At 36.3% G+C, this 24,745-nt stretch overlaps 2 protein-coding genes across 2 annotated transcripts; one reads left to right on the forward strand and one right to left on the reverse strand.

Moving 5' to 3' along the window:
* Positions 1–18,400: 18,400 nt before the first annotated feature.
* On the reverse strand, positions 18,401–19,838 carry LOC130736646 (putative pentatricopeptide repeat-containing protein At1g12700, mitochondrial). Its single transcript, XM_057588449.1, has 2 exons — positions 18,612–19,838; positions 18,401–18,550 (listed from the first exon to the last, which is right to left on the reverse strand). The coding sequence occupies exons 1-2, from the start codon at positions 19,836–19,838 to the stop codon at positions 18,401–18,403; spliced, it is 1,377 nt and encodes a 458-aa protein (XP_057444432.1).
* A 1,164-nt stretch (positions 19,839–21,002) lies between these two features.
* LOC130738354 (protein MAINTENANCE OF MERISTEMS-like) lies at positions 21,003–23,033 on the forward strand. Its single transcript, XM_057590326.1, has 3 exons — positions 21,003–21,727; positions 21,813–22,573; positions 22,662–23,033. The coding sequence occupies exons 1-3, from the start codon at positions 21,073–21,075 to the stop codon at positions 23,016–23,018; spliced, it is 1,773 nt and encodes a 590-aa protein (XP_057446309.1). The 5' UTR covers positions 21,003–21,072; the 3' UTR covers positions 23,019–23,033.
* Positions 23,034–24,745: the final 1,712 nt, after the last annotated feature.

Genomic DNA, 24,745 nt, shown 5'->3' on the forward strand with positions numbered 1-24,745 from the left:
ACACTTTTTTTTTGTGACAAATGGAAGATAAACACTTTTTATATGCTACACCCTAGGTTCTACAAGAATAAAAATAAAATGAAATGAAGGAGCATTATCATAAATCTACATCTCCATTGACAAATTCAGCCCATTTTTTAACCGGAAAAAAACTGTGGGAATTAAAATCACCCCAACACATTAGACTAGGAGATTAAAACTATAATTAAGCCTATAATTAGTTTGCTCTGAAGGATAGCTCAAGTGGTAAGAGCTAGGGACATAAGGGTTGGGACGTTGGGTGGGGTGAAGGGTCCCGGGTTCGAACCTGGAGGAGGGATTAATTTACTAACATTTCTAACAACTAACATTTGTCTATCAGAAAAAAAAAAAAAGTTTGCTCTAAAGAATTTGGGTTTATGAGGTTTATTTTACTTAAAGGATTTGGCTTATCCAAGGTAGTCTAAACGTCAAGGTTATTTAGGCACGGGCACTAGTTTTAATGCCATCCCCTATTAATCTTATGTCATTCATTTTTTTTTTAAATTTCTTTAATGCCCTCTGTTAAAAAAAATAAACCTAACCCAATCTGAAATAAGTCATGCACTCTCCTTTCACCCACACACTCTCTCACGCATTCTTTCATCTGCACTCTTGCCTCTGCTGCCGGTCACCACCCTTATGTCAGCAACCACGCACCCGCCAGCCACCCGCATTTCCCGTCTTGTTCCTCTTATCCACCACCAGCAACCAAGGTACGAGCACTAGTTTTAATGTGAAATGTTTCGCACTTTGTAAGTCCAAACCGAAGGCGCGTTCATTCTCTCATCATCTTCTTCTTTGAGTTTAAGCGTTTCACACTTAGTAAGTGTGAAGTTTTCATTTTTTGATCGTTGTTTGTATTTCACACTTTAGAGTGCGAAATTGTTGTTATGTTCACACTCTAAAGTGCGAATTTTTCCTTATTTGCGAATTTCACACCTTTATGTGAGAATTGTTCCTTTTTTATTTTTACTCTTTTCCATTTTAGGATAGGTAGTCATGTCTTTTGTGCTCATTGCGGAAGTCAATAATGTGGTTGAAGGGGTTCATAGCAAGGTGAATAATATGAAAGAAGTAGATAATGAAGAGGATGCCTTGAAATAATGGGGTCACATATTGAAAGAGGATGACAATTTAATGTTTCAAATAGATGGCATGAATCCAACGTCTCATGTTGTTCGGGTAGATTGTACAGAAGTCTTTACCACTAGTATTGCATGAAAACAATTGTTATGACTCTTTTGGCGGTCAAGATAGAATAAGAGTAGGATAAGATAGAGAATTAGATAAAGGCAGGATATGATAAGAGCAGGATAAACTATTTTCATATCTTGTATTTGAGGTGGACAAGAATAATGATAAGATATGATATAAACAGTGGAAAATATATCAAATTTTCTTTTGAATAAAAAATCAATAATATTTTTTAAAAATTAGGTTTCTAAATTAATATTTTTTTTAAAAATGATTATTCTATTAAACTTAGTTTTTTTAATATTTTTATAAATGAGCCTATGTTTTAAAATTAACTAAAATTAAATAAATTTTTATCAATTAGCCTATTTTCATTTTTATTCGAAGGGAGCCTATTTTAATTAAAAGTAAACACTATTTATTTAACCAATTGGTTTTAAATTAGTATTGGTAAGTGATAAAAATACCAATAAATTAAATTTGAAATATATTATTAAAACTATTATTTTTTCAAAATTACTTTATACTTAAACTATAAATTACTATATAAGTAGAGAAATAATTTAAAATAAGAGCAACTGATAATATAACATAAGTCTATATTTACTACTAATAAATCAACATTTATAAGTGAGTAGTTTATTTCACTGCAAGTGAATAATAATTTTATTTATTTTTATTATAATATTAATAAAAAATAATGTTAACTATGTACTAAGTATTAACAAATGATAATGATAATTTAATTATTTTATATGAGTAAATTCATAATTTTCACATTAATAAATTAGTTCTTTTAATAATTAAATTTACGAGTAATTAAATAATTTTAACTTAGCAATAACAACTAGTAATTGAAAAGTTATAAAACTAATATTTTTATATTTATTAGTTATAATTATTTTAAATTATATAAAATATTAATGTTGAAATAAATGAATTTAGGGTTAGGGTACTAAAAAAGAATCGAAAACTGTTATCCTATCATGTCAAGATAATTTAGCTTATCTCCCCTCTCGAGATAACTTTTACACATGAATAAGATATGATAAGGGTTAGGATTTTGTTATCTTATCCTACTGGCCCAAAGACAGCAGATAAAAGTAGGATATGATTGCATTATCATCTGTTTATTTTGTCCACCAAACGAGCCCTTAGTTTCATTAGTATTTCTTAATGATATCGATATTAATGGCAAATTCTAAATGTGAGGATTTCGGCTTTTTTATTACCTACAGGAGTATATATATAATTGTACAAGTTTTTTTTTTACTCATTGTTTCTTTTTTTACTCAAAATATCTATACACGACTCTGGACTTATCTAAAGTGAACACTTACTTTATAGGGTAAAGTAAGATATCACACTAATAATAGTGATTACCTAATTTAAAAAATAAATAAAAATAATCAAATTAATTGATGTGATGACTTACTTTACCACATAGTCTAACTTAAATTAGAGTCTAAAACTGCAATTAAATCAACACCTTTCTTGTTTGAGCTATTTTTCTTTAAATATTTGATTATTTTCCCATGATAGCTGCATATGCTTTAACTAAACTGGGTTCAAGGGAGAAGGAATATTGCAAGATTTGGAATTCTCCCCTTGGGTTCATGGTATCTCTGATGGAGAATGACTAGTGTCCTGTTTTTGGCTTGATTCGTCTGGTTTTTTTTTTTTTAATTTCAACGTACCAAAAAAAGTTCAATGGAGAATCATTCAAGTCATAAACTAAATTTCATAATACCCTAAATATGTTAAAAAATGCTAGCAACATTCACTTTAACACTACTAGATATTACTACCCGTGCGTTGCACGGGTTTATTTACAATATTTTTACATTACATAAAATTATTATAGTTTAAAAACTAAATATACACTAAAAAGAATTTTAATTATAAGATATAAAAATAAAAAAATAATTGTGTTAAGACATTTCAATATATAGTATTAGTGTTCTCTTTATGAAATAAGTAGTATTAACCAAATTTAACAATTAACATTGAAGTAATTTTAAAATTTAACAATATGATGAAGTTTTAAGTTAATTTGAAATATTTTAGATTAAGTCATAAATTTTTAATATCATTAAATTAGTTGTAATTAATAACATTTTTTTATTGTTTACCGAGAAAATTATTTGTTTGGAGAGACAATAATAATATCCCAAATAGGTGCACCCCTGTCAAGACCAACAACATAATTTAGAACAAATAAGAAACAAAACCTAAACCATCCGGAAGGAAAATCAACTAAATAACAAACAAATAGTTTAAGACATTAAGTAAGTGGTTATACATCAAGGAAAGAAGGGAATTTGAAGTTCTATATAAGCTAAGAGATAAGATGCATAAACATACAAAATTCCTAATGTATGCTTAATTTATGTAAATTAAAATTACATAGCAAAAATTAGATCTATGAATATATACCTTGAAATCCCACAGAGAGACCCCAAAATGACCCCAAACCTCATAAGTCATCTTAGATCAAATTACTAGAGCCTAGAGAGCTATTTAAGATCAACATATGAAAAAATGAAAAGATAGACGAATTAGAGAATTACCCAGTGCTCTAATTTTCTCAAGGTTCCCTTTGATGGAACATGAATTGTCTTTTCACCTTCAATAGCTTGTTAGCATATAGGAACGTAATTATATTTATAGTCCAACCCTAGCAAACCTCTTATGCAAATAAAAAGTAAATCTCAATTAGGAGAAAATGGAGTAGGAAAGAAAGAAAAAAAAGGAATTATTATTTTTTTCCAAACCAAACAATTTAGCATGTCATTGTTTCTGAATCTCGTACTAATCGGATCGGATAACATCGTATGCCAAGATCCAACTTATCACTCAAAAGCTCCAATCACATGAATAATAGTCCAAGATGCTTAATCAAATCGTTAATTTCAAAATATGAATGAAATTTAAAATTGAAAAGAAAAAACTGAGCAATGCAAGAGATCAAATGATTTTAACATCGTATGATAAACCAATCAAGTTTTGATACATTCAGCTCATATCGGTTGTTGACATGTCCAGAGTACTTTGGGTAGACAATGTCCGTAAAAAGCTAAAATTTTGAAGAATTTGGAGGGGAACAAAAAGAACTTGAAGAATGGGTATGGACTATGAAATCGTGCGTTTAAATAATGATTGAGTAGGAATTATAAAAGGAGAGAGGACTCACCCAATAATTCATCCATAACGTAGATAGGCCCAATGCTATTCAGTCGTTTTTATGAGTAATATAGAGGTAGTGGAGCTAGAATGAAGCTGCACACCCCTTGAAATTAGTAAATTTACGTTTTAAAAATTGTAATTTTTAGCAGGTGAAGTGACAATTGTTAAGGCCCCAAAACTAAAACTAATGGAATTAAAGAGTGGAATCTTAACGGTGGAAAGGACAAATAAAGGACCATTTATATTAAAGTAACCGAATGAAATTACTTGTGCCAGTGCCATTATATCAACCTGCGTAGGAGATGAAAGGTTGATTTTTTTTTTTTAATTTCATCTTAAAGCAGGTGATGAAGATAAAGGTGGGGAATTTGATCATCTCATATCATTAATACTATTTTTCCAAGTCTTTTGTATTTAATACTTAGCTCAAGTGAGCTTTACTAATATACTAGAAATAATACCCGTGCGTTGCACGGGTTTATTTACACTATTTTTTTAATATAGTATAAAAATTATTACAGTGTAATTAAATTTCTTTTGTATTAGTATTAAATTAATTTTAAAAACTTTGGTTGTAATATATTTTATTGATTTAGGTTCTCTGTTTTTAGATTTATTATTGTGGTTTCGATTGCAGAGGTGCTGATTTATCATATATCCGGTTGTAAACATTGATACTCAATTATTGTCCCCATATGTTATTCTATTTTTCAATCATAACTAATCTTTAAAAACCAATTTATTAATTTGAAAAATCCTTAAGTGAATTTAAAACATTTTAAATCAAGTAATAAGGTTTTAATATAAGTTATAATAGCATATTTTTTTTATACATTTTTATCAACAATAAAATAATTTTAACTTTTTATTGAACTTGAAATAATTTTAACTTAAAAATTATAATAAGTTATAATTTTAGTATCGTAAAATATTATTCAGTAAATTTAAATTTATTCAACTTTTGTTATAATTATTTTTCTCTGTTATGCTTCCTCAAGTTATTTTTACTTTTATATAATAGATCAAAAATCATATTAATTTTTTTTAAATAATATACACATTCGATACAGTAATGATAATATCTTATAGAGACATTTGTTTTAATTTCCAACTATTTTTTCGATATTAATTATTAATAAATATTTTTTATAAGTAATAAATAGTGATAAGTTTTATTTTTTATTTTTTTAAAATATCTCAACTTATGATTAATAACTAATAAGATTTATAATTATTATTAAAAATAATGTAAAGAATATAAACAAATTATTATTAACAATCTATTATTGTCATTAATGTAAGGTAGTCAATTTCAATTATTATTATTTTTTAAAAATTCACCTCAAGTTGTAATGAATAATTAAAATTTAAATATTTCATTTTAAATAAGAGAAATTGAAAAGTTTTAAATTTTAATATTTACTTTTAAATATGAGAAATTTAAAAGATTAACAATTAATAATTAATATAATGAATAATAAAGTTGATGTAGTTTTTATTTTAGTTTTCAATTTTTTTATTTTATTTTTTTATTTCAAAATAAATTTAATATTTTTTATGTGTTTAATGTTATTTTTTCAAGTCTATTTTACATATGTATATAGATATATATATATATATATATATAGAATTTTTTTATTTTAAAAGTATTTATCTAAATTAATTATTAATAAATATTATTTTGTTTTTAATTTTGATTTTTTAAATTTGTTAAATGCAAAGCTCAAGTCAATTTTAAGTCTATGAATGTTGTTATTTAATATAAGTAGTTGAATAGTTTTTTATAATACAAATTTTTTCAGTTTTTAATTTCTTAAATTATTTTTTTTTAATTTTTTTTTAGATAAGCCAAACATTATATTGAAATGAAGTACAAGGGGTACTTCAACCCAATACAAAAATTGAGAAAAACAAAAAGTGAGAAAAAGCAGGAAAAAGCTCAGAGGAGCAAAAACAATAAAGTAAACACCCATCCTAAAATCTGCATCAACCACAATTGCAGCAAACTTGATACAGCGAAACAAGCTCCAAACCGTGTGCTGTCCAAAACCAAGGAAAAGAAGCAGCACCTCACAAAAGTACACAAGACCAAGAGCTCACAATTCCAAATAAAATGCCACTGAGTTGAGAAGCCAAAATCCACCTGCAATAGCATCAAAATAAGACAGCCACTTGAATATCACTAGGACCCTTCAATGCAATGCGAGTTCGCCTTGTTCCATTGCCAAGAACGACGCTTTATAAGCTCAAGAATTGTGCCCAAATTTGCAGAACCTCCCTTGAAAATGACATTATTCCGCATTAACCACAGCGACCAAACACCCGCCAACCAAATAGATCGAGACAAACACCGTTGAGATGCATTCCTGCCAAGCACAAACTGCTGGAAATGATCACGAACATTGCTGCCAATCAAAACCGGGGAACCCAACCAATGGAAAATACCATGCCAAACGCTGCTCGCAAAAGGGCACTCAAATAACAAATGGAAACCAGATTCCAAAGTGTTATTACAGAAAGCACAATTGGCTTCACCATGGGAACTAAGTACATGACGCTTCAGCAAATTCTCTCTACAAGCAATACGGTTCAACATAACCCTCCAAGCAAAGGCTTTGATATTAGAAGGGGCCAAGGACTTCCAGATAAGCATACAGACCTCATCTGGCTCAGGCAGAGACGGTTCCCGCAGTAGGCAATATGCTGAATTAACGGTATAACTTTCATCACCGCAAGGCAACCACGACCACACATCATGAACTCCTTCATAAAGTTGTTTAGCACCTATTTCACGCAGCAACTCCTGTTCCCAAATCAATTCTCTTCCTACCAAAGGACGACGCCAAAAGAGATTCCAATGCCATACCTCTTGATCCCACCTCCCGCATTCACAGACACGATTCCACCTCAATTTATTTTTTAATGTATTTAATATATAAGTATGTGAGCTTTTATGATTTAATGTATTTATTGCATGCAAAAAACACAAGTGTGCTTTACATATATATATATATATTTTTAACACTCATTTAATTGGTTGAAATTTGTGAGTCCACTAAAAATAAGGGTGTCACTTCAAATTTAGTGGGTGGGGTGAATAGCTCACATGGTTGAGGTTAGGGGTGTTCACGGTTCGGTTTGGACCGGTTTTAGATAAAACCAAAAACCGATCCAATCAAAATTCATTGGTTCGGTTTCGATCAATTGTTAGCAAAAAAAGTTTCAAAACCGAACCAAACCGATCCAATGATGAACGGTTTGGATCGGTTCGGTTCACCGGTTTCACAATTTTTTTTTTTTTTTACTTTTAAATATCAATTCCACAACTTTAAATATATAGCAAACACATATGATTCTCAACTTAACAATGCATAAAAATGGAAAATCAATAACTCAATCATAGCTTAATCACAAATCCATAATTCATAATCAACAACTTAAGTCTTAACAATGTAGAAATGTTTAAAGTAGTGTTTAATATTAGTAACATTACAAATTAATAATAGAAAACAAAAACATAATAAGTCTAACAAACATAAAAAGTCTAACATAAACAATATTTCTTCAAAACATTTCTTTAATAAATACATATATATATTTAAATATTTTATTAATAAATATATATATCATCGGTTCGGTTCATCAGTTCATTGGTTTTTAATTTTTCAAACCGTGAACCGAACCAATCTTCATTGGTTTTTATCGGTTTGGATTGGTTTTTAACCGAATAACAAAAAAAATCAATCCAATGGCTTTGGTTCGGTTTGGTTCGTCGGTTTCATCAGATCGATCGATGCGATCCGATGAACACTCTTAGTTGAGGTAAGGGTAATTGGTTAAGAGTCAAGTTTCGAACCTTGAGAATGAATAATTTGTACTAATTTTTTTTGGTTACATGAGGGAAAGAAATAATTTGTAACTAACAACTTAAATTTTCCTATAAAAAAAACCTCAAATTTAGTAGGGTCCATGATTTTTAACCAATAAATGAGTGTTGAAAAGAAAGCGTTAAAGTAAGTATTGTTACTTGTTGACTCTGAGCTCTTCTCTAATTCTCCCTGAAGCCCAAGGCTACGATCGTGCTTTGACAAGAGCTCGCAGGGACTTCCTTCTTGTCAAACAACTTGGGGTCGTCCCTGTGGGCTCTGATGAGGAAGCTATTCTCAGTCTTGCCGATCATCTAGTTGCTAATCATTCAAGGCTCTATGGAGGTTCTTAGTGAAATTTTGTTGTAGGGTCTTGTCTCTCGAGGTGTTTCTTTGGGCTTTGCTGGTTTTCTTTTCCCTCAGTCATTCTAGTGTTGTTGCCTTTTTTTTTGGTGTTTTCTTGTTTTTCAGGGCGCTTTTGGTTTTTCTTTGTTAGGCGGGCCGATTTTTCTGTCGCTTAATAGCTTCTAGGGTCTTGAGAGTGTCTCTCTCTTCCTTTTTGCTATATTAATAAATATATATATTTTAGCTTTCTAAAAAAAGTAGAGTACCGCTATATCACACGAGGAGCATATGCACGAGGAGGCACGAGTGACGTTGATTAGTTAATGAAACCCACTTTTTGGACCATCTCTCTCCTTTCTCTTCTTTCTTTCCATAATTTCCTCTGCAATTTTTGCTGCGTGCAAAAACAAAACCCATCTTGAGGTTGCTATTCTTTTCACATCTAACCTCAAGTTGTGCCATCGACCCATGCGAACCAAAGCTTCAAGCCCGTAGCCCCAGCCCCATCGTACCAACCATCAAACCCCTACTCTGCCGTCGGGACAACCTCCAACCACCGCGTTCTCCACCTCTCAGTTCAGATCTGACCCACTTGCGCTGTTGTAACCTCCGCCGTGGTCAGCCATTGTACTACCGTAATACACAACCAGAAGTCAGCAATCAGCCACCGTCGATCCCATAACGTCGTCGTTGAACCTTTCTCCTTCATGAGCGAAAACCCCAGCTCCGCATCATACCCTTCTGTGCGCTCGAACCACTCGCTCCCTCCGTGGTCTCTCTCCTTTTCTCTGCAATTAGGACAAAAGTCTGCAATTTGAAGCTCTATTCATTTAAATTTGGTTCTTCATTTTGATCAGAGGAGACAGTGTCACAGTTCAGATTTGTGTGATGTTGTGACCGGAGGGATGATGCAACATCAAGATTGCCCTTGTTTTATTTTTTTTAAGAAAAAAAATGGTCCTCGTGCGTGATCGTGCGTAGAAGGCTCGTGCCTTTTAGCATTTTCCAAAAAAGTATTGTTACTTGTTAGCCCTCCTTATTTAATTTAATACTATTTTTTTTACATCGGAAAGATAAATTGCACCCGTCAGGAATCGATGCCTGGATCTCCCCTTACCCAACTCATATGCCCCTCAACTCCTACCACTTGAGTGGTCCTAGGGGACTATTTAATTTAATACTATAAAATAAAGTACTAAAAATTGTTTAGTAAAAAATCTTAATGAAGGAATCATTTGAAAAATATTGAAAATAGGAAAACGGATAGAATGGGAATCTCAGTGAAGCTTCCTTTAACTGCTTCAAATATCTGTGGTTTGGTTTTTCCCTAATATGGTGACGTCCCACTCAATCGAATGTACAGAATAACCCTAGCAATCCACACATCAGCAACTTAGTTATATGCACCAGCTAGTAACCCATTCAAATTCTGCCCTGCTTGAACAAAGCCTAATATTTGAGATAAACACCACACATGTCCACATGGAGCAATAGAAATTGCAAACAAGATTAATAATCTGCCAATTTAATTGGAGATAGGGAGGCTCTTGTTACTAAGAGAATGTTTCCAGGCTTTGAATCTCTGATCAAACCCTATTTTCATGACAACACAAAATCACCTGCATTAGATACCTAAATAGAACCCTTGCTCATGTTACAGAAACTGCCCATTCTTGTCTAATCTATGAAATAGAGCACCTCCCTCCCTCCAAAACACACACACACACACATCCATCACCAAAAGAGCAAATCATTCCTTTTCATAAACTTCCTTAGGGTCTACAACATTTGGGTGCCCAAATAACCTAGTCATTATCTCAAACTCAACTTTTACACTCCTCAAATCATCTAAACTAATCAGCTTACCTTACGCAATTGATTTGTAATTTGTTGGTCAAAAACCTCTCCTATCAACTGGTAGGAGCATGCTTTCATGACAACAAACCGTCCCTAGTCCAACTTCTTGCCAAGAATGTATCAATCGTTCAAATTGGAGGTATATAACTTATGTCTAATATGGTTTCAGTCAAGCTTGCAACTTTGTTTACCACAAAACTAAGTTCTAGTCGAGTTAGAGAATGATATTGGATTGCAACAACTGTTGAGCCATAAAGTGTAAGATTTGAAAGAGGAGCTCCAAGAAAATTAGGTAACCTTGAAGAAGTATCCATTGGAGATGATATAGTTTTGCAATCAAGCATATTAGTCTTTGCTAAAGATCACATATGTCTTTAATTTGATTGGGTTAACAGAAGAGAACCGCCAGAAAGTGATTTGACCTAAACTTCAAGAAAATAGTATAGACTATAGAGTACCAAGCTGTTTCAAGGGAAACGCAGAACTAAGTTGATTAATAAAGCAAGGATATGATAATTTAGAGAAAAAACCTCAGGTTATTGGACTGCAACAACTATTGAGCCATAAAGTGTAGGATTTAAAAGAGGAGCTCCAAGAAAATTAGGTAACCTTGAAGAACTATCCATTGGAGATGATATAGGTTTGCAATCAAGCAGATTAGTCTTTGCTAAAGATCACAGATATCTATACTTTGATTGGGTTAATAGAAGAGAACCATCAGAAAGTGATTTGACCTAAACTTCAAGATAGTAGTATAGAGTACCGAGCTGCTTCAAGGGAAACACAGAATTGAGTCTGATTAGTGGTCAGGTCATAGCAGCTACAGTCGCATTTTTTGCAACATTAGTTACATGGGGAGAATTTGATATAAAAGGAGATAAACATAGTTAAGAGAGTATCAATGTAACAGAAACCCCATACTTCTACACTCATTCTAAAGCTGTGTGGTTAAATACATCAGATAATTTTCCTTACACCAGTAAAGATAACACATGTGTTATCAGTTAGCAAGTTAACACTCAACCCAAAAGCTCTTGAGAACACATTATAAAAAGGATAAGTGATAAATATGGTGGAAATATTTGGAGTAAATTGGCCTTTTCTAATTTAAAAATAATAATCTAGCAATCAGATATGTCCGTCTAATAAGAGATAAGGACCTCCATGTCCTTCTATCCAAAATAAAGAAACACCAGCTTAATAAAAAAATTGACAGTCCAATAACTCTATTAAGAAGACTTGCAACAAAGAAGTCAACAGAAAAATTCCATTCTTTGCCATGTAGTTATAGCAGATTCCACAGGGAGGAAAATAATTGGAAATTGGAACTAAAATTTATTAAGGATATGATAATTTAGAGAACAAAGCTCTGGTTACAATGTGAGTTTGCAGGAAAAAAAAATTCAGATTCAAAAAGGTGAAAGAAAATACCAGATGAGTGCCTTCTCTTCCAGGTCGTAACAAGCACCTTAAACTACCCAAATGATAACACCTAGTCCAGAGAATGGTGCAAGGACCTTCCAAGTGAAAGTCAGAAATATAAGCAACATAGAACCAGCAATGTCCATTAGTTTGAGCTCAAGTCCAAAACTGAGCCCTGCCCTGTCAATGGACTAAAAATTGAACCCTTTTTAGCAGCCTCACAATCCAAAACTCATGAACTTCAATATGTTTCACTGTCTTTAACACCGACATACCTTGCTCTCTTTCTGCCATGGTCCTGCGTCTCCAGGTAGTGAGTAATCTGGAACCTGATAAAAACCTCAAACTAATCAAAATGTACGTCTCCATTTCCGTGTGTATCTACAATTTTTCCCTAAAGTGCGTTGACCTGGGATGTTTATTCTACTTAAGGGATTTGACTTCCCTAAAGTGCGTTGACTCACTTTATTATATAATAAAGTAAGTAAGAACAATCCTCCTCGCACACCACGTTCTGGTGACCCTAGTTCCAAGCCAACACTAACTCATCACGTAGTGTCGATGCCTCATCAAGGTAAGGGCTCCCGCCCACATCAAACCACATAACCCCCCCCCCCCCAAGCCACTTACTAGAACTATCACGAAGAAGGCCACCACCTCCCATACAGTCCTCATGCTCTCAGAAACTTCCATCTGTATTCAGTTTAATACAACCCAACGACGGGGCTCTCCACCGGCTACACATCATCTGCGAACCATCATCCACTGTCGACGTGTGTTCAAACCGAAGGAAGTCGTCGTGATCATCGCAAATCTTTCTAAACATTATATGTTAATAAATTATGAACAAATTATATAATATTGCAAATATGTACTAACTAATTACCGGTTCAAACAAGGCTGAAATATTGAACTTTTGATTAAATGAAGTCGGATATAGTGATCCCACTATTGTCAAAAAAAATATGCTAGACGTGTTTAATTGGGACCAGTTACACAGTTCCAATTACCGATCTGTTTTTTTAATAATGGTGATAACTACCACAATTTTAGTAACTTCTTGAGTTGTTTTTTATTTTTAGTTTGGCTTAATACATCAGAAGGCCCCTAAAATTGTAAAGGGAATCAGTTCCAGAACCTGTAAAATTTTTGCATCAAATTGGGTCCCTAAATTTTTTTTTTTAATTCAATTAAGGACAAATGTTGCCAGACTTCAATTTTATCCTAGTCGGCAATTCCACATGCTTTTTTATTTAATTTTTAATTAAAAATTTATTTTTTAATTCCAATTCTTTTTTTTTTTGAAAAAGCAATAGCATTGTTGGATTAATTTCAAGCAAAACTCAGTACTAATACACACTATATTCTCATTCTCATACTATACAAGAATTGTTCAATCAAAGAACAGAGTGACAAACCAAAAATTTCATGCTCTCTCATCTTGACATTCTTCCATTTCTATTCCTATTTCTGATGGCAAATTGGGTAGCTGAAGAACCAATCATAAGCTTCTTCACCCAAAATTTCACATCCTCTTAACCAAACCTAGAACCTATCACCAAAACAATCCCAAACAAAAACCCTAAAGCCATTCCTTAATAGCTTTCTTTCCCTGACACAAACGAAACAAAGAAACCCCAACACCACAAAACAACAACACTTTCAGAAACAGGTCCATCCTTGAAACCCTCCACGACCACCAACCCGCAACGTAGACCGACGCGAACCATGCTAACTGCTTCCCCCTTTTCCTCCTAGTCGGTTTCCCTCTCCAGCCACCAATGAGGCGACGAAATCAGTTGGAATCGCCGCGTGCGATTTTACCGGCGAGGGAATTCAGAGGCTCCAACAAGATCTTGAGATTGAATGCGACGGTGGAAACCAATTGAAGCATCTTTTGGTTTGATGGTTGGGACCACCCACGCAGCCTCCTGGCGCACACGATGGTTGGGTGCGGCTGTGAAATACGGAGCGAGGTGGGATTGTGGAGGCGAGAATTGATGGTGATTTGGGAGATTGGGAATGGAAGAGGGTGATCTGAAATCGAGAGGAGGAAGTGGGTTGTGCAAGTGTAGGGTTTCAGTGTCGCGATAGGTAAGAATGGGAGTAATTCCAATTCATTTATTTAATCAGAAAAATAAAATAAAAAACTTCATAAAATCCTAATCTAATAATCCCTTAACTAAACAATTACATAATCTAAATAATAAACTAATTAAAAAAAGGGATTTTATTAAGTTTTTTAATTTTTTTTTCTGATTTAATAATTGAGTTGGAATTAAAAATTAATTTTTTTTATAATTTTTTAATTGAAAAAATTGAAAAAGTCACGTGGAATTGATGACTAGGATAAAATTGAAGGCTGAAACACTTTGACCTTAATTGAATTAAAAAAAATTCTTAGGGACCCAATTTGATGCAAAAATTTTACAGGTCCTGGAACTGATTCCCTTTATAATTTCAGGGACCTTATGATGTATTAAGCCTTTTGGTTTTATAAATTGAAAAGAGAGGTGCCAAGAAAAATTGGACTATTCTGCTTGCTCCTTTCTAACTTCATTCATTTGAATTTCAATATATCTCTATTGAATTTTGGTCATCCAAGTTAAGAGCCGAGTTCTGATGCTAAAAACTGCATGCTGCAAACTTAAGGCAGATGAGTTTTATTAGAATGGAATCTTCTCCTTATAAAGCCAAATCCAATGTATAAAATTGAGGTTAATATGTAAATTAAAATACTGAAAGTGAAAACCAGAAAAATAAAGCAATGCTAAACAGTACGAAACATGATGAGACGAAATCCAAGAATTACAATTGAAAAAATTGGATGGTGACAATTGCATTCTTACATTTTGTCTTTTGGAATTTCATAACAATTACCATTACTGATTAACAAAACTCTGAAAAGATACAATGCACTGAGCAACTTAATCAGAATAGCGAACAACACTAGCTGCACAACTTGGGGGCAAACAGGTTACAATACTTCCAAGTTCCAAGCACTGAGCTAAGTTCAAAATCCACTCAAGGAATGAACAATGAAAACTCTACATCCTACTCTATCAACATCTACATTTCCTTCCCTAAACACAATAGAGTTACTACGTATCCAAATAGACCAGACCACTGCATACCAAATAATCCACCAGCAACCTTTTCTCTGTTTCACATTGGAACAGCCAAGGTATTGTAAAAGATGCAGTCTACAATCATCAGGAAGAACAGTTGAGTCGGGGTCTCCTCAACTGATTGACAGAATGAGCACATTCAAAATTAACAGAATCCACAAGATCTTCAAAGTGAAAATTGTCCAGCCACATAATACAAAGCCAATACATGGCAAAAGAAAAATGCTTTCTATCACGAAAGATGTTTAAAAGACACATGAATAAATATTATTGTCTGAAATAGTACAGTGTCATGACAACATCAGAAAAATCATTAAAGCATCACCAAATCTAGTAAACTAAACCATGCACCAACGACAAGACAGTAACAAAATTACAAAGAAAGAAACACATACAATGAAGCTGTTTGCACATGTATGCCAAAATTAAGGCACAAGACACGAAGCTGTTGGATTCAGCAGTGAAGAAATAAATCTGTATTTCAGACACCAGATTATCTCAAAGATGTGATAGTTAGACACACCAAGTACCTTTTACAATGAATCCACAGTACACTATCTCCATTCATTCCACAGTACACTATCACAATGACAATGAGACTCGCACCAGTCACCCCACAATACCCAAAATAATGCAACCTAAAAATGTGCATTGCAATATGGTGTGTCAATTTCTTTCACAACCTTTAGAGGAGTACTGGAAGGCAGTCAAGAGAATATCTTAAAGAGTTAAAGGTACCATTGGCTATGGTCTTGTTTTAAGGCCTTCTTCTCTCACATCTTCTATTCCTCCTTGGCCTTTTGTGATGTTGGTTGGGCTGGTGATCCAGATGATAGAAGATAAACTTCAAGATCTTGTGTCGTTTTTGGTTCTAATTTAGTTTCTTGGAGCTCAAAGAAACAAACTCTAGTTGCACAATCCAGCACAAAAGCTGAATATAGAAGCGTAGAAAATACAACTGCAGAAATATTACCGGTACATCCACTTTTAACAAAACTAAAAATCCCATTTCAAATACCTAGAGTACCTAGAGTGCACTGTGAGAATATGAGTGTAGTGGCTCTTACTCGTAATCCAGCTCTACCCACACGGACTAAACATATGGAATTGGCTATCTTCTTTGTAAGGGAAAAGGTTCTGAACAAAAGCTAGCTTGATTGTTGAGCACATTCTTTCACTTCATCAAAAGGCTGATATTTTTAACAAGGCTCTATCTCCAGCTCGGTTTGCTGCATTGAGATTTGAGAGACAAACACAATGTGATAGACAAGTTTGCACTTGTTCTCCCACCTTGAGTTTGAAGGGGCATATTAGAGCATATAGTTAGTTGTATTCTGTTTTCAGTTGTGCATTATGTTATTCAGATAATGTTGGTTTTCTGTTACGAGTTTGTTCGTAAAAATTAGCCTTGTTTCCTATTTAAGCTAAAGACTTCAGCTCTATATATAGAGCTCATCTTGTACTTCAAAATATCATTGAATGATATCAGAAACAAAATTCAATTTCTCTCTCTCTCTCTCTTTCTCAACCCAACTCATTTTCTTAAGGGCAGAAACCCTCACAAAGCCTCTTGCATACTCTCGTTTTATTGAGCTTTGTTCCAAGCTCACTGTGTGTGCCATAGCAGCGGTTCATTAACACAGAAGAGCTTGAGTAGGGAGTAACAAGGTATATAAGTTAATAATGTAAACAGGGTACTGCTAGAGTGCATATACCACTGTTAGAGTTCAATTAGACTTGGTTAGCTTAGTTAAAACTGGTTCAGAAGTTTGTTAGGAGGATGTAACACCTCAATAAGACTGGACATAATGCACTTTATCTTTTATTGTCTCTTCTTCACCCTTTCATACAGACACCAAAACTCCAAACTAGGTTTGAATAATAATGGGTTTTTGATATCCTGTTATAAAGAGACACTATAGAAATCTTTATGTCAGGTTGTGTACAAGAAGTGTTGACAAAATTTGTATAAGCTTAAACAGAAAGGTTGTCTCCAAAGAATATTCGATTGATTTAATAATCTACAGATTTTAATCAAGTGAAATTTCCTAAAGTTACAACTGAGGAGCATGACACTATGAAAACATTCACTAGTGTGAGATAATTGAAACTTTTAGCTGATCTCAAAGAAATTGATCTGTACACTACGTTTTATTAAGAAGAATATCAGGTGTTATAAAAAAAAGCTTCAGCATTTACTGCCACAGTTTCTTCTGTTAAGAAAGCATAACCTGAATAACAAAAAATGACTCAATGTTTAGGAAGTTAAATGACTATCTTAAAAGACTACTATTTAGGCTTTGATTTACGTGAATAAAAAAAATAAACATGAAGAGGAAAGAAAAAAAAAGAGCATTTTAGCAACTTTTTTTGTTTTAAATGTAGGAATGAAAACCTTTTAACTTCAGAATGGATACCTAATGCTGGAAATAAAATTAATGGTAAAATCTATTCAGTTTTTGCTTAGCTTGTGTCATGAAAAAAAGAGACCATATATCATTTTATATGACAACAATCAAGAACTCCTAAAGTTACAACCAAGACTTCTAAAACACTAACCCATTAAGCAAAAAGGGGAAATATCCTCCTCATAAGAGTCAACAAAGCATATTGAAACTACCCAAGGAAGAAGGATGACAGCCATGTCAAGGCTCAAAATTAGAGCAACAAGTATAGAATTAATTTAAAAACATCAGATAGCCAAAACACCAGCAGCAGTACAGCTGTTAGGTAGCTCAACACCTCTTGCCCAACAGTTAACCAAAATCATAAAAATTTCAACAGTATTAAAAATGTAATCTGATAAGGCTCTGATATGTTGAATCTTCTTTCATCCTTTCAGCAAGCCTCTAGCAATCATTTGATGAAAATCTGTTTTACCTTATAGAAACATTTTCAAAAAGAGCACAAATGAGCTTGAAGCAAATTTCAGTACTTGTTCTTGTTGGTTGAATTTGATAAAGGTCAAATTTCAGCGAAAAGTTGGGTGGACTTGCACATGGTGCACAGTTTAAGCAAAGTCAAGTGTGACAGGGAGTGTTAGATCTAAATCCATGCACGTACTTTTACCTAATAGTTTAAGCTTTTGAGAGAAATGGATCATGGAAATTACAACATCAAAAATGAATTTCACAACATATGAATTCGACAAAAACAAAAGTGATAGTGAAACAATTGCTCAGTTCGTCTTCTTTTTTCTGTGCTACCAAACGGGAAAAAAAGATTGGATGCTGAACATCAAAATAAAAAATAACTTACCGTGTAACTAGAAATCATCTTACATAGTTTAGCTCTTAGAGTAGATCTCTTGCAATCATTTCATGAAGAAGCTTCTTTGTCTTATCATTCTCGCCTTTTTCAAAGAGGGTGCAAATAATTGTTTCATATGTAGCCTTCAATTAAAATATCCTGAAAAACCTCTTGAGCATCCTTAAGTCTTCCTACTTTGCATAGTCCATCCATAAGTATCGTGTATGTGTGCACATCTGGCTGAATACCATGGTCTTCAATTTTCTTGATTAAAGCAATTGCCTTCTCAACATGATGGCTTTTACATAAAGCATCGAATAAGGGACTATAAGTTATTTATTACATTGGGTGGTGTACCTCTAGCATGCATCTCATCAACAATCTCCCAAGCATCAAAGATTCTCCCTAATTTGCACAAACCATCAATAAGAGAACTGTAGGTTACTGTATTAAGAACTATCTTTTTGCTATGCATTTGTTTTAAGAGATTCAAGGCTTCATCCACCTTTTTAATCTTACACAACCCACTAATCATGATAGTGTAGCTATGAACATTAGGAGGCACTCCCATTTGGGCGATGGTGTTGAATACATCTTGGGCTTTGTTCACTTCATTAACCATGCAATACCCATCCATCAAAGAATTATAAGTGATAACATCGGGTTTCACACCTTGTTTCATCATCACAGCCAACACATTTTTAGCTTCCTTCAACAGTCCTTCCATACATAAAGCATCAACCAGTATATTAAAGGTATAATCATTTGGATAGATATTTTTCAATACCATTTCATCTAACAAACCAACTGCTTGCTTCACTTGACCAACAATGCAGAAGCCATATATTAAAGCACTGTAAGTGAAAACATTAGGAGATATTCCCTTGGCAACCATTTCCGAATATAAATCAAAAGCATCACTTACACGTTTATCTTTGCCCAAGCTATCAATGATTGTGGTGTACATTACCACATTAGGAATAATCAATTGCCCTTCAATCTGTCTCAGAAACTCCAAAGCAGCTCTTGTTTCCCCCATTTTACATAGGCCATTGATCAACGTCCCGTAACTGACATGATCCAACCGAACCCCCTGAGCTACCGCGTCGTCATGAAATTGCAGTGCTCGTTGAACATTGCCGTGAAGACAGAGACCTTTAATAAGAGTAGTGAAGGTGAAGGTATCTAGGTGATAACCTCGCTTGAGAATGTTGGCCAATACAGAAAATGCGGAAGTGGTTTGACCTAGGTGGCAGTAACAATTGATCAAGATGTTGAGAGTAACAAGGCTTGGCTTGATTCCAGTGAACTCCATTTTGTGAGAAAGCGAGATAGCGGTGGAATAATGCTTCATCTTAACGAGGGAAGTTAAAATCTTACCGTATTCGAAAATGGGTGGGATAGGATGCATTTGGAGTAAGCGGTTGAAGAAGGAGACAGCATCATCATGAGGATTGTGAAAGGAAGGAGGAACAGAATGAAAGTGAGAGTGAGAGTGAAAGGAAAGAAGTGAAATGGGGTTAGAACGAAAGGGAGAGATTCTTCTTAATCTTGATAACGTTGACGACATTGTATTATTATATGAATGGAGTAGCACAAACGGGGGAGTTGGGTTTGGCCCCCCCTATGGGGCTCCCCGCCCCACTTAAAGTGGGGAAATTACTGGAACGCCCCCCTTTAATAGAATACGGAAGCAACATTTCCGTATTCAATACGGAAGTCTTATATCCGTATTATATTAGTATGTAAACCGGCAAGGGTTTATTCAAACCCATTTCAAACTTCATTCCGTATTTTGCCAAGCTCTTCTCCCCTCTTCAACCTTCGATCTCTGTCGCTCCCCTTGCTTGAACCGTGTACTTGAAAGGTTCCATCATCTCCATCAAAGCTCTTCACAACCCCATTCTCAGAATTGAAACCTAGAGGTAAGGATTTTTGGATTTTCCCCATTTAACTTGAAATTATGTTAATCATTGAACCCTAGGGTAGTCGATTGTTGCTTGTGTAGAGGTATTGTTGGCTGAAATGTCTTGAATGTGGTTTGGGTTTAGGGCCGATAGCTCATTGTCGTTAATGGCGTTTCTGGGTAAATACGGATCACAGGTTTCCGTATTGAATATGGAAAATGGTATTCCGTATTCAGTATGGAACATGGTTTTCCGTATTGAATACGGAAAAACGTTTTCCGTATTCATCTCAGAACCAAACCCAACACTTATAATTGATTCTGGGTTCAGAATCAATTATAGAAGATTTCCAAAGCATTTGTGAGTAGTTTCTAGATGCCATAATTGATTATTAGGAAAATAAAAGTTGATCCAAGCATGCATAATCCACAGAAGATCCGATTATCATCTATGTACTTATAAAATTCTAGGAATTTTCCATTTGCTTGCATCATGTTTCTGTCTATGGCTGAAATGGTATATATAGTGAATGTTTGCTCTGAATATATAGTGAGAATGAAGAACAGAAAGAGGTCTCATGCTTCTAGTGAGGATGTCGGGGCTACTGAGGATAGACACCGGCGGTTACATGCTTCTAGCCGGCGCGGCGATCATGCTGCAACCTCTCAGGCGGTGGAGGCTTCAGCTCCAGTTGTTTCTCCGCCGTCTCCCATGATTGAGGTTCCTCTGGTTGATTATTCGCCGTCTCCCACGGTTGAGATACCTACAGTTGTTTCTCCGCCCTCTCCCATGGTTGAGTCATCAGGCGAGGAGTCCTCAGACGAGGAGTCCTCAGGCGAGGAGTCCTCAGGCGAGGAGTCTTCCGGCGAGGAGTCATCAGGCGAGGCCTCATCCGGCATGGGAGGATCTGACGAGGATAGTATTCCTCCGCCTACTGTTGATGCTGATGTCCTGCCGCCAGAGCAGGGGGCACAGGGTGGCGAGGAGGACCTGATCCAGAGGTTGCCGCCGTTTCCGGGGGGGCCTGTTGAGCTATCGCTCCTCACCCATTATGCTGATCACAAGGCTCCTTGGGCGTGGCATGCACTCCTACGCACAGACGAGCGGTATGTGGACCGTCGACAGTTGAAGGTGGCCACAGCTGGGGGGAAGGTTTGGAACCTTGCTTGTGATGGTGATTCAGACAGTCACAGGCGGGTTCGAGAGTTGATTGAGCAGACGGGTCTTCATCAGCTACCCTATTGCAGCTACCCGGTGACAGATGCAGGCCTTATTTTGGCCCTTGTGGAGCGATGGCATGAGGAGACTAGTAGCTTCCACATGCCGTTTGGGGAGATGACTATCACCTTGGACGACGTGTCGGCTCTTCTCCATCTCCCCATGGGGTCGAGGTTCTATACGCCTGGGAGGGGGGAGAGGGACGAGTGTGCAGCGCTCTGTGCTCAGTTGATGGGAGGATCTGTTGGTATTTATGAGGCTGAGTTTGATACGAATAGGTCCCAGACTATTCGCTTTGGGGTCTTGCAGACCCGGTATGAGGCTGCGTTGGCGGGTATGTCTTAATTATTATTGTATTGTCTTTGTATCTATTATTGTTGTATTGTTATAAACTATTAACTTAATTCACTTCATTGTAGAGCACCGATATGAGGACGCTGCACGGATTTGGCTGGTGAACCAGCTAGGCGCCACGCTCTTTGCTAGCAAGAGCGGAGGCTACCATACGACCGTCTACTGGATAGGGATGTTGGAGGATCTTGGTCGAGTGTGCGAGTACGCGTGGGGCGCGATTGCGCTCGCTACGCTATACGACCAGCTTAGTCGAGCGTCCAGGAAGGGGACGGCCCAGATGGGAGGTTTTAGCTCGCTCCTGCTAGGATGGGTCTACGAGTACCTTTCTGACCGCGTCATTATCCGTAGGGCGGATCCGGAGTACTCGCAGGACCAGCCTAGGGCGCGGCGGTGGGCTATGTCCCGGGTCGGGCATGCAGGCCTTGATGAGAGGCGAGTCATGCTCGATGAGCTGACGGTGGATGACGTTATATGGACCCCATTTGAGGACCATCGGGCTCATCGACCACGGGATCCGAGGGCCATGTATTCTGGCTACATCCGGTCGCCATTTGGCCGTGTTGTTCGACGGCATCTACCAGAGAGGGTTCTGCGCCAGTTTGGCTTCATACAGGATGTCCCTCGACACCCCTCTGAGATCCAGACGTCTGGGTCCCTTGCTGAGACCGCAGATGCTGCCTTTGCTGAGTTTGCGCCGCACCTCCGCCCTCAGGGGATCCCCGCTACATATCCGGGAGAGGCTGTGGAGGATTACATGAGGTGGTACAGCGCTGTGTCCCATCGGTTCATCATCCCTGATGATAGGAGGGAGGAGTTCAGTGCGGTGGTAAGTTTGAATTTTATTTTCCATTCAATTGTGATTTTTTGTTCATGATATTTTATTTGTATCTAATGTATCTACATTATTTTTGCAGACTGTTATGCGTCGGGCCGTGGACTTGTTGGAGCAGTCACTCGAGGTGCCAGATGCTCCTGCAGAGGGCACGCATTCCCGATCCCTCACTGAGAGGGCGCTGGATCTTATTAGATCCAATGCCTTCATTGGTACCCAGGGGGTAGCCTTTGCTGCTGTCCGAGGAGCTAGAGCTGCAGGAGGCAGAGGTCGTGGAGACAGAGCGCGTGGAGGCAGAGGCCGTGGAGGCAGAGCCCGTGGAGAGGGTGCTCCTGCAGAGGGTGCTCTTGCAGAGGGTGCGCGTGGAGGCAGAGGCCGTGGAGGCAGAGCCCGTGGACCTAGAGGTCGTAGAGGGGCCGGTAGGGGTCGGGGCGAGTGATTGACTGTATATTTGTATATTAGTGTACTCAATCAAAAAATACCTGTACAAAGTGATTAATCACATGACCAACAGCTATAACAGGATGTACATCCGGTGGACCTTCTCCTCTTAGTGGAAGGTATGACCAACAACCCGTAGAGGAGATGGATATGAAAACCACTTGGAACCTGGTTGCTACAAGGTATCCCATCTCTGGCAGTTGCATCCATTTATCCTCGGTAGCCGGATCACCAGGAGGAAGAGTGAGTCGGGAATGTAAGGCATTAACCACATGTCTGGACCACATTTCATCATACAACCCTCTGTGTCGTTCAAGTTCTTCTATCAACGCTGCCCTAACCCATGACCAACTTTCCTCACCTGATGGTAGTCCGAGTAATGCAGCAACGGCTCTATAGCCACAGTTACCATCATCCTCAACATTCTGAACTGTTTGTATATATGGGTGGAAAAAGGCTGAAAAATGACCCATGAAATAGCTTGTATCAGACTTCTTCACACGCTTCTTCTTCTTTGGTGGTTGTGAAACCTTCTTTGCCTCTCTGATCTCCCTATCAACATGTTCAAAACCTGAAAGATCACGAGTCAAGGATCCTATTGCTTTATTCTTAGGTGGTATTTTCTCATTCGCCTTAAGAGTGCGCTTGGACCTTATCTTAACCGCAAGAGTACAAAGTGAACTGCTTTCAGGACAATAGATCGCTTGAAGCTTCCTTCTTACCATACTCTGCCCTCCAGTATCCAAAGAACTGAAATAATGTGTCAATGCCTCAACTTCTAGTTGCATATCTCCATGGTTCATGCCGCAAATATGGTTGCTGGTAGTATCTGCAACAGGTTCAGGTACATGCTCCCAACTCAGTCTCTTCCAGAATGGATGAATTGACTCATATGGAATTCTTTCATAACCTGCAAGTTCACAAAAGTGTCACTTTCAATAACAAATAGAATTAATTGACAAGAGAGTGGTTGACCGGTGACCTGCAAGTTCACAACCGCAAGGTAGTCCATGAGTCTCTCTCAACAAGCAATCGCATCCGCCGTAGGACTTCATTCTTATATGTTCATCGTCGATGAGCTGCAGGCATTTGTTTGACACAAATCCTCTAATATTTGTGTAAAATGGGAACATGAAAATGTGATCAATTCTGTGAATACTGCGCTCAAACGATGCTAATATTTCAGTATGTCGATTACATGTCAAACTATGCGACGCATCCCATGAAGTGGCCAGGTCACCCTTGCAATCCCGTAACATCTTCTTCAAACTGGCATGTGCACCTTCAGCCCTGCAAACAACAAATAGATATCTTATTAACAACAATCTATCAAATGAACAAACAACGCATAAATTAAGCTCATGTAATTTTTTTACCTGTTACTTGTTGTTGTTCCAAAGTGCATCACATGATTTGTCCATGCCTTGGCGAATTTCTCCTTGTGAACCAACCATGTAGTAGAACAATAGGAGGTAAAGTTGCTGTATTTTGCCTTGCACATATTAAACAATTGCATCCATTTCACTTCAAATTCTTCAACTGTTGCAGCATCCACCACCTCTGCCCACTTCATCATAACCAACTCAGCAAAATCATCTGTGCCAACATAGAGTTTGCACTTTGCCAAAACACACTTGTTGATGTGCCACAAGCATAATAAAATTGTAGTGTTAGGAAGGCTTTGCTTAGCAGCACTCAATAAGGCAAGATCCCTGTCAGTAACAA

The sequence above is a fragment of the Lotus japonicus genome, chromosome 2 (assembly GCF_012489685.1).
Source record: "Lotus japonicus ecotype B-129 chromosome 2, LjGifu_v1.2".
Lineage (NCBI taxonomy): Eukaryota > Viridiplantae > Streptophyta > Magnoliopsida > Fabales > Fabaceae > Lotus > Lotus japonicus.